At 40.7% G+C, this 13,782-nt stretch overlaps 1 protein-coding gene across 16 annotated transcripts in view; it reads right to left on the reverse strand.

The window, feature by feature from the left end:
- nav2a (neuron navigator 2a) overlaps positions 1-13,782 on the reverse strand; it is a 1,091,104-nt gene that overhangs the window by 91,308 nt on the left and 986,014 nt on the right. For all 16 annotated transcript variants that reach the window (XM_072592781.1, XM_072592785.1, XM_072592776.1 and 13 more), the window contains 3 exons: positions 11,613-11,773; positions 10,169-10,357; positions 1,553-1,605 (listed from right to left, as the gene is read on the reverse strand). In XM_072592781.1, the coding sequence (XP_072448882.1) occupies positions 1,553-1,605; positions 10,169-10,357; positions 11,613-11,773 (403 nt within the window). The remainder of the gene's footprint in view (positions 1-1,552; positions 1,606-10,168; positions 10,358-11,612; positions 11,774-13,782) is intronic.

Here is a 13,782-nt window from a genome sequence, read left to right on the forward strand (position 1 = left end):
ACTTTATTTTTAAAGGCAACAGCAGGATTTATCTAACAGGGTCAATTTAACTTGTCATGAATCATTTTTCTTGAATGTTTATATTAGAACAGTTAATTAGTTCAATTGACATGCCATTCTGTGCTTTTAAGAGCCATCATTAAGGCCAGAATAGAAACATTATGAAAAGTTTAAATTAAAACAGAACACAGATACAATTAATGTAAGCATTACTTTGTGCATTTAATACTTTTTTACATAGTTTATTTATTAATCAAGTCACTGCAAATTGAGAACACTTCTTGATTTTAAAAAAAACTAACCAGATCATGTAAAATGAAATACCACAGTAAGTTCAGCAAGTTGCTCTTCCAGTTTACACTTGAAGCTATTTCTGACTGACATGCACAGAAAAACAGAAAGTGTTGAAGAAACTCAGCAGGTCTGGCAGCATCTGTGGAGGGTGAAACAGAGTTAATATTTTGAGTCCAGTGACCATTCTTCAGAATGTTTTGAGGAAGGGTCACAGAATTCAAAACATTAATTCTGTTTTCCTCTCTCCACAGATGCTGCCAGACCTGCTGAGTTTTTCCAGCAATTTCTGCTTTTCTTTATATCAGATCTCCAGCGTCCGCAGCTCTTTGCTTTATCTCACTGATCTACATTTAATTGAATGAAACCCACTCAATGAAAATAAAATCCTGTGCATAGATTTACACAGACTCTTCACCTTTCCACTACAACATTGAACACTCCAATTTCAGCAATTATAACTGACCAAAACTAGGACCACCACCTACCATCAACTCCCTGGGCGTAAGCGGCCTGCTGAGAGCTATTGTTGCCATCATACTGGAGCTGAGTGTTTAGTCACTGTCACTGATGTGATAAGAACTGCTCAGAGGGACAAAACCAGAGGACACTAACCAAGCTATCACATTTCTGAACCACCTCGCAACCTTATTGGGCAGAGACATTTGAAGTACGAGTCAAAACATAAGTAACAGCTTGCACGCAACTCCCAGCTAAAGTGACATCACGGGTGTGGTCACAAGATGTTAATGATCGTATACGCATGGCAAAATTAAATTGTATGAGAGTGAGTTAATGGTGGAACAATATATCTTTTCCAAAACAGTTGCTTAAAAAGTGATGAATCATAGCACAGAAAAATAACTTCCCCCTTCCTTGACAACCAGGTACACAACATTGTGACATGTTAACATTGCTTAATGCAGAGGCTAAGAAAGAACTGTCTGATGCTAACTCTGAAAACACTGCATTTAATTTAAAATTGTCTGTAATAATACCTTAGTGCCGTTTAATTTTCTAAATGCTACCAATGTAACAGCAAGGTGTGTACAGTAAAAACAGAATCTTTCAAGCAGGAATTCAGATGTGAAGACAGTATAAGGAGGAGAGCCAGGGAAAACATGAAATTACTGTATTATTTAAAAGTTCATGACACAGAAAGACTTCTTCATTTTTTTCCCCACGAAATCGCCTATCTGATCATACTTTAACTATGTAGGGAAGAAAGAACGAGCCAAGTGGTTAAAGTACTGGAGCTTACCGTTGAGTATATAGATGAGGTGCTGGAAACCAGAGATAAGGAAGAGCCATGAACTGTAGAACATTTCAGGTTGTGGCAGAATTAGCAGACCAAAAGAAAAGAAAAATAAAAACAATTAGTCATGGTAGGCTGTGTGTGAAAAACAGCTTTTCAGTAAATAACTAATGCAACTGATAATGGCTAATGAGCCAGAATTTTGGTATTAATAGTGGCAAAACCTTTAGTGTCACCATATTACTCTGTAAAGCTAAGAGCAATCAATCGTGCACGACTGTAAGTGGAAATATAAACAGGGCAGTCAGTAATATCCTGCACTTCCGTAGGGTGCACTGTTACAGTCTTTGCATACAGAACATTTTAAAATCACTGATTCGATGAAGTCAATGATTTTCCTACCATTTTCTTTGTAAAACACAATGTAAATGTTTAGCCTTGTTCAATTAGGAACACCTGAACACTGAATGGTGCATTAAATCACATTAACTCCAAACTTCCGCCCCACAAAAACCAATTACATAGCATTCCTTCTGAAGAACATAGAACATTTGAGATATTTTATTAAACAAAAAATTGCTTTTCAGTAAAACTATGATTGTTCTGAAGTCCACATTTCTCCTTTAAACTTCAATCATGACCTGATCTTTCTTTTGCTTTCTGTCCAATATTTATTTGTGATTTATATGTGATTTATATTCCCTGCCTTCAGAGTCCCTGGTTTTCTATTTGTGAGAGTTCCTTAATCTGATTGGCTGATCAACGAACCTGTGACCTGCTGTTTCACTGGAGCACAAAGGTCTGCTAGAAAAGATCAAATTCAACCTGATGTCAGAAAAGGGAAGATTGATGTTCTGGAGCTGCTGTATCTTTATGGGCAGCTTTTGTCAAAGTGAGCGGTAAATTCCTGCATTGCTGACAGTCCAAGCTGCCAAAATTAGCCAAGATAAAAGGCACATTTTCTGTCATCTCTTCAATCTCAAATGCAGCTTACTTGGTTCAGTGATGTCACCCCCCAGTTAAGGAAAACAAAATTGCTCCCTAAAAAAACACTTTTGTATATTAGATGATTATGGCAACAGAGCCGGATCGTATTGGCACCTGGCAATACCATAATTCAATGTTTCTTCAAAATGAGAAATTCAAAGCTAGGCTTTATATACATACAAAAAAAATCTCCAGGCAGTACAGCCCAAAGGTATTGTAATGGACTCATTTTTTTACTTGAGATAAATGCCAAGTGTGATTGAAAAGTATCTGCAGATTATCATCATCCACTAATAATTCCCACTTTCCCCTCGATAAAGCTGCTTAAAAGTGGTCACTAAAAATATCAGTGTCACTAGCTGAGTTTCTGCAGACTTCCGTCATATTTGACTGCAGCTCAGCTCTTCAAAAGTGAAAGTCTTTAACAATCTATGCTTGTTGCTTACATCAGTCAAGAGGTGATATCTGGATCAGGCACAATGGGCTGAATGGCCTCTTGCTACATTATAGCTCTCCTGTGATTCTGTGATTTAATTGGAGAATCTCTGAAATGCAGTGATGAGGAGGCTGTCAGGGTTTTGCTCTTGGTCTGTGTTGAGTTGACTCATTTCAGTAGACGTACAAGCCTCTATGGAAGCAACACGCAGGGAAATTTTGCAGATTGTCCTTCAATTCTTGGTTTACTTCAATCCTGTTTTTACCTCTGGTAACTGAAGGCCTAGTGGTGCCAAACTATTAATCAGGACGTGGGTATGGTAGATGGAACTTGAATTCAATAAATGTCTGGGGTCATCAAAGACCCCTCCCATCCCAGTTACACTCTCTTCCAACCTCTTCCATCGGGCAGAAGATACAAAAGTTTGAGAACACATACCAACAGATTTAAGAAAAGCTTCTTCCCTACTGTTATCAGATTTATGAATGGACATCTCATATTTCATCTTTCACTGCACCGAGCTGTCATACTATATTCTACACTCTGTTCTATTACACTGATGTACTTGTGTAAAGGTAGGATTTGTCAGATTAGTATGCAAAACAATACTTTCCACTGTATCTCAGTACATGTGACCATAATAAATCAAATCATTAGGGATAGATGACTGGCAGGGGTTTAACCTGAGGGTCACCAGACCTCAGACAAGGGAAGGTGTTGAAAACGGAGCCCCTCAATGTAACCTCAGCTGGTGTGGGAATTGAACATCACTCTACAAGGCAAACCTACCATCCAGCCAACTGAGCTAAACCCACACCCTCCCCCCACTGTATCAACATGACACCTATAGAGCAGCAGCAAACCTTACTGTTGACAAAGGTAGCAAAGAACTTGTAGCTGCTGAAGGAAACAAGGTGGTATATGTCATGGGGAGCACCTTCCAGAAATCTGTAAAATTAGGCAAAATGTTCACATGCAAGCTTAACTTAGGCTTTCTCCAGAGCATTTTAAATCTACCCGTGCCTCTCTTTAAGGTTTACAGGAAATATAAAATCCAGGTTGGATTCTCATCCCTCTGGCAGATTATGCCATTTCCCATTTCAGCAATGTTCCCCTGTTGTGTAAGACTTCACCACCATAACAGGGGAAAGACAAGGGACAGTTTACAGTACACAAAGTGTCAGACTTGTATGCATAGCAAACAAATCTCAGTCTCCATGTAAAAAACAAATGGCTTAAAATTCGAGAAATCTTCAGTACGTAGTCGCTTGCGTCCTAGGATTTGAAAAGACACAGCTATAGCAACACAGCGTGCATTGGTAGTGGTTTGGCCAAGTGTATAATGTGGTCACAGCAGATTGGAAGGTGGGAAGTGCAACTCCACTGTTCAAGAAATAAAGGCAAGAGAAATCATGGATCTACAGACAACTTACATACGGATTTATTAGCCGAATATCAGTCAGCAGCAAACTGTGGGATTCTATTATTAAGGAAATCTTAACAAGTACTTAGGAAGTCATTGCAGGAATAGATAAGGAGAACACAGTTTTTCACCACCAGCTTCCAAAGGGCAATGAAGGATGAGCAATACCCTGATTGGTTAACAGATAGCAAGCAGAGTTCGTCGTAAATACACACGTCCAACTTGGTAGGTTGTGGTCTATGGTTTGCAGCAGGGATCAAAGATGAGACAATAGCTATTTATCAACTACATTGTTGAAGAATTAGGTGAAGAGAGAAGGAGCAATGTTATAGTTGGGACATGAGTTGTAAGGAGGACACACAGAGGCTGTAAAGAGCTATAAATAGCTTCAGTGAATAGACAACAAGTTGGTATATGGGTAAAATATGGGGCAGTGCAAGATTATTCACCATGACAGGAGGTACAAAAAAATCTGACTTTTTTTTTAAAAGGACATGAAACCTATAAACATTCATGCTCAGACTCACTTGGGTGCACTTACACCAAGAATCTTTTTAAAAATCCAGATACAGGCAGCAATTAGAAAAGCAAATGAAGAAAACAAAGAATCATGAACATTGGATATCAGAGATTGCTGGAAAAACTCAACACGTCTGGAGAGAGAAAGCAGAGTTAATGTTTCAGGTCCTGTGACCCTCCTTCAGAACAACGAGGCAAGCAAATGATCCGTTAAAATTACTTGCAAGGGGACTGAAGTGTAAGCACAAGGAAGACTTCCTACAATTGCATGGGATTTCAGTGAGTCCTGAGCCCTGCGGACAGTGTTGTACTCCACAGACTTAATATTACAAAAGGCATGAAGATCCCAATGTCAGGGTAAAGAAAGGGTCCTGAATCCACTGTTGCCAGCAGTGGAAATTACTCTGCAAATTTACAAGTGACCTCCTAAACGGCTGAGTTCGGGGCCTTCCAATTTTGGACGGTGGGCACAGAGAGAGGAAACCTGCAGCCTCCAAGAGGCATGTCAAAAAGAAATTAAAATTCATGTGGAGACTCAGAGAGAGGTCACTGGATACACAGGGGCTTGCCTTGGCTCTTGACAAACTGCCACCCATCCGCTCCATCCACCTCTCTGATCTATCACCGTCACCCACCTATTCCACTCTCAGCTACCTTCTCCCCAGCCCCAAACCCCCTCCCATTTATCTCTCCATCCCCGAGGCTCCCAGCCTCATTCCTGATGAAGGGCTTTTGCTTGAAACGTCGATTTTCCTGCTCCTCAGATGCTGCCTGCCCTGTTGTGCTTTTCCAGCACCACTCTAATCTTGACTCTAATCTCCAGTATCTGCAGTCCTCACTTTTGCCTCATGACAAACTGCCTCCATTTAGCTGGTGAGTTTTGGACTAAAGAGCTTTGACACAATGGGAATGGGAGGGAGTGGGAGTGCTCCGGTGCTCGGAGTCACAGTTCGATGGTTGTGGTGGATGAAGGCCAAACATCTCAGATCCAAGACATCACTGTGAGTGTTCCTCAGGGTGGTGCAATATGTGGTAATCTCAAAAACATTCATGTAACAAAGGAGGAAGCAGAGACCGGTCTGCACCAAGTATATCTTAAGTGCAGACTACTTCTCTCTTCTAGAAAATAGACCCCTATCCCTATGTGGAAACTGACTCTTATCAGCACACTTATTGAATCAGCCTAGTCAGATATGTTTGGACACACCTGTGTAGTGTGTGTGCCCTGAACCCAGATCTTCAGGCACTGAGGTGGAGACACTACCCCTGCACCATAAGAACACTTATCTGGCTCTTACATACGAGTCCAAGAATTTTCCCAAACCATATCAGTTGATCTTCATCATAACTAGAATTCATCTCCTGATTCCTTAATGCCCATTCACCAATATACAAAGCACAATTCGGAAGTGTGATTATGCACATCAGGGCAAAAAATAAACACTTAAATATGAGATATACTGTAACAACTCTTTGATGGTATTTCAACAGTCCTTTCCAAACCATTTCCTACAAAACCTTGAAGGACAAGGGCAGCAGAGACATAGTCACCACCATAGACAGATTCCCCTCCAATCCATACACCATTTGACTTGGAATAATTTTGGGTCTTTGTCCACACAGTTGCAGAGTCAAAGTCCAGGAACTCCCTCCTTAACAACACTGTGGGTGTTCCTACACCAAAGAGATTGCAGCAACTCAAGAAGGCAGCTCACTATCCCCTTCTCGAGGGTAACTAGGGATGGCAATAAATGCTGGCCCAGTCAGGGTCACCTATGCCCTGTTAATTAATTTTTAAAAAGCCTAGATAAAGGGGGAGTTTTCAGGCAGTGGCAGTTATCGGTCAATCAGCTTGAAATTAACTGGTGCAATAAGTGTTAATTATAGTACTGGATGTGTAGTTGGGAATTTGGTTAATTTATTTGGGAACTTGGGTCAAGATTAGAATGGTGCTGGAAAAGCACATCCGAGGAGCAGGAAAATCACATTTTGGGCAGGAGCCCTTCATCAGGAATGAGAACTTGGGTGCAGAGGGATAAATAAATGTTTCTATTTCTTCCTTTTCCTCAGTATCTAGTAATTGTCAGAAGTCACATGACACCAGATTATAGTCTAACAGGTTTATTTAACATCACAAGCTTTCGGAGCACTGCTCCTTCGTCGTCACTCACAGTTAAGGATTAACAGCTTACTACTAAAGAGAAATAAAGCTGTCTTGTCATGGTAGGGTTTATTTATTGTAAATTAACTAAGAAAAATAAATGAATTAACACAAAATAAAGATGGCAAGGTAAGTGATGTTGTGATAAAATCAAAGCACAGTGGATGCTGCAGATCAGAAATAAAAACAGAGAGTGGTGGGGTAAAACAGCAGGTCTTTCCTGATGAAGGGCTTTTGCCTGAAATGTTAATTGTCCTGCTCCTCAGATGCTGCCTGACCTGCTGTACTTTTTCAGCACTACTCTAATCTTGACTCTAATCTCCAGCATCTGCAGTACCCACTTTCGCCTAGCATTCTGAACAGAAGACATACCAGACATGGATAAATTGGCATCGGGTAAATAAGACCAGAGAGATACGGCATAGCTTGAAGGCTAATGTAGAAATGAATTTTGCTTCATGGAGCATTGAAGTCAGTACTGGGGCAAGTGGGACACTCTGCAATTGGCAAGGATGTCATTTGAACTGTGCTGGGACCTGTATCCTGATAATTCATTTAATTAAGGTGGTAAAGAGGGCTTTACACTGAACCATGCCATGGGAAAGGACCATGTGAGGGGCAAGATAGTAAAGTAATAGGAAATGACAAGGTCACAAAGCAAGGTAACCATTTGAGTATTGACAACCACACATGGCTGGAAGGACAGAGTGTACAAACGTAGGAGTACAACAATAAGGTCCTCTTTTATTCATTCACAGGATGTGGGCGTCACTGGAACTTAGTGAGCACTTAGTGCCCACCCCTAATTGCCCAGAGGGCAGTTCAGAGTCAACCACATTGCTGTGAGTCTGGAGTCGCACGTAGGCCAGACTAGGTAATTCCTTCCCTCAAGGATATTAAAGAACCAGATGGGACTTTCCTGACAATCGGCAATGGTTTCACCAGACACTTAATTCCAGATTTTTAAAAATTGAATTCTAGTTCCACTATCTGCCACAATGGGATTCAACTCAGGTCCACAGAACAATACCTCAGTCTCTAGATTTATAGTCTAGCGATAATATGACTGGGCCGTCACATCCCAAATAAGGTCAGAGATTGAGAGAATGGGAAGAATAAGCATCTCTACGTGAATATGGGCAGCATTTGTAAAAAAAGGTGAATTGTTAACGTAGGTACACACGACATGGTAGTCATTCCAGAGAATTCACAGCTTTGGAGAAATAAATCTTTCAATTCAAAAACAGAAAGTGCTGGAGCACTCAGCAGATGTGGCAGCATCAGTGGGGAGAGAAAGCAAAACTAATATTCGATGTTTCGAGTTTAATATGAGTGTTCTTCAGAACAGAGGGTCAGTTTCTGATCAGACTGTCTCACACACTGTTTCTCTCTCCAAAGAAGCTGCCAGATCTGCTGGGTTTCTCCAACACCATCTAATTATTATTTCAGATTTTCAGTAATTTGCTTTTCCTCTAAATAAATGTTTTATTTACCTTTCCATCTTTCTCATATGCTCCAAAAATTGCAATGTGAATTTTCATTTTTGAGACCTAAATTTTTGATACATTACTTTTAAAAGTTCAAGTGGTTATGTTGGGATTGTACATCAGAATAATGCCACTGTTCTAAAACAGAAATTCTTTCATCGACTGGACTTTCTGGCAAAACCTTCAGGATTTATCCAAATAGTAACTTCTGTTTGAAATGTCAGGTTTCCTGAACGCTGGAATTCAACATTCAAAATAAAGAATTCCCATTTCAATTGAAGAGTACACATCCGAACATACGAATTGAGGATAGGAGTGGGCCATTCAACCCTTCAAGCCTGCTTCTCTATTCAATAAGATCATGGTTAAAACTCACACAACGCCAGGTTATAGTCCAATAGGTTTATTTGGAAGTACAAGTTTTTGAATTGTTGCTCCTTTGTCAGGTACTGCTATCTGTTGGACTATAACCTGGCGTTGTGTAAGTTTTAACTTTGTCCACCCTAGTCCAACACCAGCTCCTTCACATCATGGCCACCAATAAGATCATGGCTGATCTGTTTAGGGTTTCCAATTCCAAATTCGATATTTCCATCTCCCCTCAAAATGCCTGAGTGCTTTAGACTGAATGTACCTTTCTTCTTACCTCTACAATTATGTCATTTGACACAGCACGAAACAAAATGTGAATGACATGAAATAATGAGGAAAGCTTTATTTTATTGCAAGGGGAACAGAATGTAAGTATATGTTTCAGTTATGTGGGACATTAGTGAAACTGGATCTGGAGTACTATGTCGATAGTGTGGGTACACAGCAGGTCAAGCAGCATTCAAGGAGCAACAGAAGCGACGTTTCGGGTATAAGCCCTGATGATGGCTTATGCCCGAAACGTCGATTCTCCTGCGACTCAGACACTGACTGACCTGCTGTGTCATTCCAGCACAATGCTCTCGACTCTGATCTCCAGCATCTGCAGTCCTAATGTTCTCCGCCTGGAGTAATGTGTCTAGTACTGGTCACCGTATTTATTGAAGGATGTTAAAAGTGTTGGAAGCAGTTCAGAAAAGGTTTACTAGACGAATACTGAAATGTGTGGCAAGGCTAGACAAGCTCGGCCTGTATCCTTTGGAGTTTTGAAGAGTTAGAGGTGACTTAATGGAAACATACAAAATCCTGAGGAGATTTGACCGGCTGATAGTGGAAAGGATGTTTCCTCTTGTAGGACAATCTCGAACCCGGGGTCAGAGTTTCAGCATTAGGGGCCACCCATTTAAAACAAAGATGAGGAAAAAACATCTCTCAGTCTCAGAAGTTTGAGTGTCTTTGGAATTCCCTCCCTCTAAAGGCTGTGAAGGCACATCTTTTAAATATTTTTAAGGCCGATATTGGTAGATTCTTGTCCAAGGGGTGGAAAGATTATCAATGGATAGGCAGGAATGTGGAGTTGAGGTTAAAAACAGATCAGCCTTGATCATACTGAATGATGGATCCAATTAGCCTGCTCTTGTTCCTCATGTATAAGTTGTATCTGTCAGATTAACTTTAAACCTCCCCTCATGGCTAACATTTAGTATCACATGTAGAATTCAATGCCTCCATTGCTAACCTTCCTCAAATCCATCGCGGAATGATCCGGAACGACTCATAGTCCTGTGCTTTTCATCCAGGGACATAGAACTGTTCCGGAACCTGGAATCGCTGTATGGATCATATGACCCATCTTGGTTGGACACACTGTGACAGCGTAGCATGCTGGGATTTGACAGGCTCATCTGGGTGGCTGTAGTTGGACTCGCTGTTGAAAAGAAAGCTAAGTTGTGAAATTCAGCAAATTCAACAAAGAGTTCTTCTCAATGTGATTCCTCTAGATCTCGCTGAGATTTAAATCATTTCTCAAAAACTGGACTGTCAATTGTGGAAAGTAATAGTGTTGAGAGTCTTCCATTTTTGATATACCTTTGTATGTATACTGTGCCGTCTAGATGTAATAATGATATTGTGCATTATCTTCCTTAGCAGAGTAGAAGAGCAAGGAGGTGACATTGAACTTGTGTAAGATACTTGTTCGACCTCAGCTGGAGTACTGTTGCGGGCATTACATTATACAACAGATGTGAATACATTGGTGATAAAGTGTAGGAGTGATTTTCAGAAATGGTTCCAGGAGTGAGAAACTTCACTTAAGAGGATAGACTGAAGAAGCTGAGACTGTTCTCCTTGGAGAGCCAATGACTGACAGATCTGAGCTAGGTTTTTAAACTCATGAGTGAGCTGAGCAGGGTAGAGACAAGATTTCCCGCCCTACAGAAAAAAAGGAGAGAGTATAGATTTAAACTAATGTGCAAAGAAACAAAAATTTTTTTCACACATGCAGGAGTCAGGGTGTGGAATGCACTGCCTGGAAATGTGATGGAATCAATTGAGGCATTCAAGAGGGGTATTGGATGATTATTTGGACAGAAATAGTCAGCAATGGTAATGGAGAAAAGCAGGACATTAGCACTAATTACGGATGCTCCTCCTCGGATGCTGCCTGACCTGCTGTGCTTTTCCAGCACCACTCTAATCTTGACTCTAATCTCCAGTACCCACTTCTGACTAGTTAATTATGCTTGTTTAATGAGCCAGTGCAGGCAGATGGGCTGAACAGCCTCTTTCTGCCCCAATTCTGTGATCCTGTGATGTTGCTATTTCACTGTTCTGAACCCTATGAAGATTACAGGGCAGTAATGACTAGAACAGATTATATAGCTAGTCACCAGCATACCAGAGGAAATGATGTGTCGGAAGACCTGTCTCTTTGCTCTAAACTGTGTGACCTATTGGAGCTGCAGTCAATGAAAGATGGCTAAGGGAGATAATTGGGTAGAATGAACAATTCTTCTGAAGTTGATTTCATACAGTATGTTGAACCTTTCTGGTATTAATTTCACAGGAATATGGGATGGCCGTAATTTAGCATATTCATGGATGTAGCTTTACCAGTATTTGGAGATATGCCTTCAGATGTAAGACAAATAGACAAACCAACTTCTGGATTGAAACCTCACCTAGTTGGGAAAAGTTAAACCTAGTTGCGGAGGGTGACGTGATACTAGATCCTGGCGAAAATGGTGAATTGTTGATATTCTCCTGTAGTCCTACAGCAGAGTGCGAACGCAGCCACTCTTTTGTCTCTTCATTACTTTGCAGTTGAGATGACGGAGTGTACCTGCAGAAACATCAAGCAATTTCATAAGATCATGTGCTCATAAAATTTTTGTCACTTGAAGTGTTTTCGCTTCAGCTTCCATTTTTAATCGCAGGATAAAGCAGAAAATGAGGATTAAAAGAGAAACACTGGTATTGTTTTAAAACATGCAGAGGTAATTAGATATCACTTTGTAGTTCAGTTTTAAACAAATAACATGCAGAATATTTTCACTTCCAAAGTAAATGTTTTGTAACACTGTCCCATTTGTCACTGAGAAGGGGTGCAGGACTTAATCTCAAATGCCTGAATCTTAATTTTTCCAGTCCCTTTAATTGGTTCGGATTTAACATTTAAATTTGGGTACACAAATACATTTGACACAGCATGTGAAACGAGCTGGTGATTATTGCATTGTCTTAGCTTTAAATGCTTGAGCATTACTTCATGTGTTTACTAGGCAACTTCCCAGTTGCCGAGTATTTTAATAAGTACTCCAGCACTTTTTGAGTGTAAATTTGGCAATGAAAGATGTAACAATAAAACCTCTCATGTTCACAAGCAAAAGCACTGATCAACTGAAATTCTGGGCTATTTCCACTGTAGACTATGCCTGAGAGCCAAGAGCCAATGCAATATGTCATTTGGCACATTACATTTGCTCATGAACATCACCTCAGAATTTCTTGCCAAATCAAAGAGAATTAGATACAAGGATATGCAAAGCAAGCGATGTAATGGAATATGCCTTCACAAAGAGTTCATACATAAGCATTGGGTCAAATGAGCCTTCTCTGATACTCACTGCTATAGGTGAAACAGTTCATCAAGATTAACAGTGCAGGGGTAAAGCACAATCCAGTATATGCAAAACATCTCATATCAATAAGAGCACACTGGAATTCAGATCTCAATCACAGTTTAGAAGTAAATGATTCAATAATAGGCTTTGTGGGTTCAATAGTAGTTAATCTTTGTCATGAGCAATTTCAATGCTCTGTCCCCATCCAATAAATGACATTTATTTAACAGTGGGCGGCACGGTGGTTAGCGCTGCTGCCTCACAGCGCCAGAGATCCGGGTTCAATTCCAGCCTTGGGCAACTGTCTGCATGGCATTTGCACATTCTCCTCGTGTCTGCATGGGTTTCCTCCAGGTGCTCCGGTTTCCTCCCACAGTCAAAAGATGTGCAGGTTAGGTGAATTGGCCATGCTAAATTGCCCATAGTGTTAGGTGAAGGGGTAAATGAATGGGTCTGGGTGGGCTGCTCTTCAGAGGGTCAGTGTGGACTTGTTGGGCCGAAGGGCCTGTTTCCACACTGCAAGTAATCTAAGTCTAAATGGATAAGTTGTCCACAGATAAAGCTATAAGAATTTTCTCGTAAACCTGAGCACTGAAAGATAATTGCTGCTTTAAGCATAATCACCTTAGGTTCTATATTATGGAACGGCTGCACATTTCAATTATGGAATGTACAAAAGTGCATGAAATGGAGAAACATTAAATACCAGCAAAGAGCTGAGGTTATTCTGTCTTGTAGGAGGTGGAATTGAGTTTGGGGACATGCAAAAGCTAGTCCTTTTTGGCTGGGGATATTGATGATGCAGGACCTTTCTAGCCACAAACTATCTCTGCGTGGCTGGCTGTGTGGTGGATTGGGGAAGGGCGGGGGGGGGGGGTGGGGCGGCTGCTGGGATTGTGTGAAAGACACCTCTTATGAGGTTGGGATTACACTGCATGACTGAAAGGAAATGAGAATTTTCCCCCCAATCACTCACGTTGTGTTTCTGTGCCGTAGTGATGGCCCAAAAAGAAAACATGTTGTTGGAGGTTCGAGGTCACCAAGTGGTGTTGAAACTTCCTGACAGCCATGTGTTTGATGCTTTAACAGCTTTGAAAATCTGTATTTTGATATAGCTGCTTTTAATCTGAAGTGATTCATTATTGAGCTCTGCCCTGAAATTATAAACTAACTACAACATTAACTAGCATTGTTTAGGTGTTGGGATTGGCTCAAATGGCTTTTTCAT

This window comes from Chiloscyllium punctatum, chromosome 22 (assembly GCF_047496795.1).
Source record: "Chiloscyllium punctatum isolate Juve2018m chromosome 22, sChiPun1.3, whole genome shotgun sequence".
Lineage (NCBI taxonomy): Eukaryota > Metazoa > Chordata > Chondrichthyes > Orectolobiformes > Hemiscylliidae > Chiloscyllium > Chiloscyllium punctatum.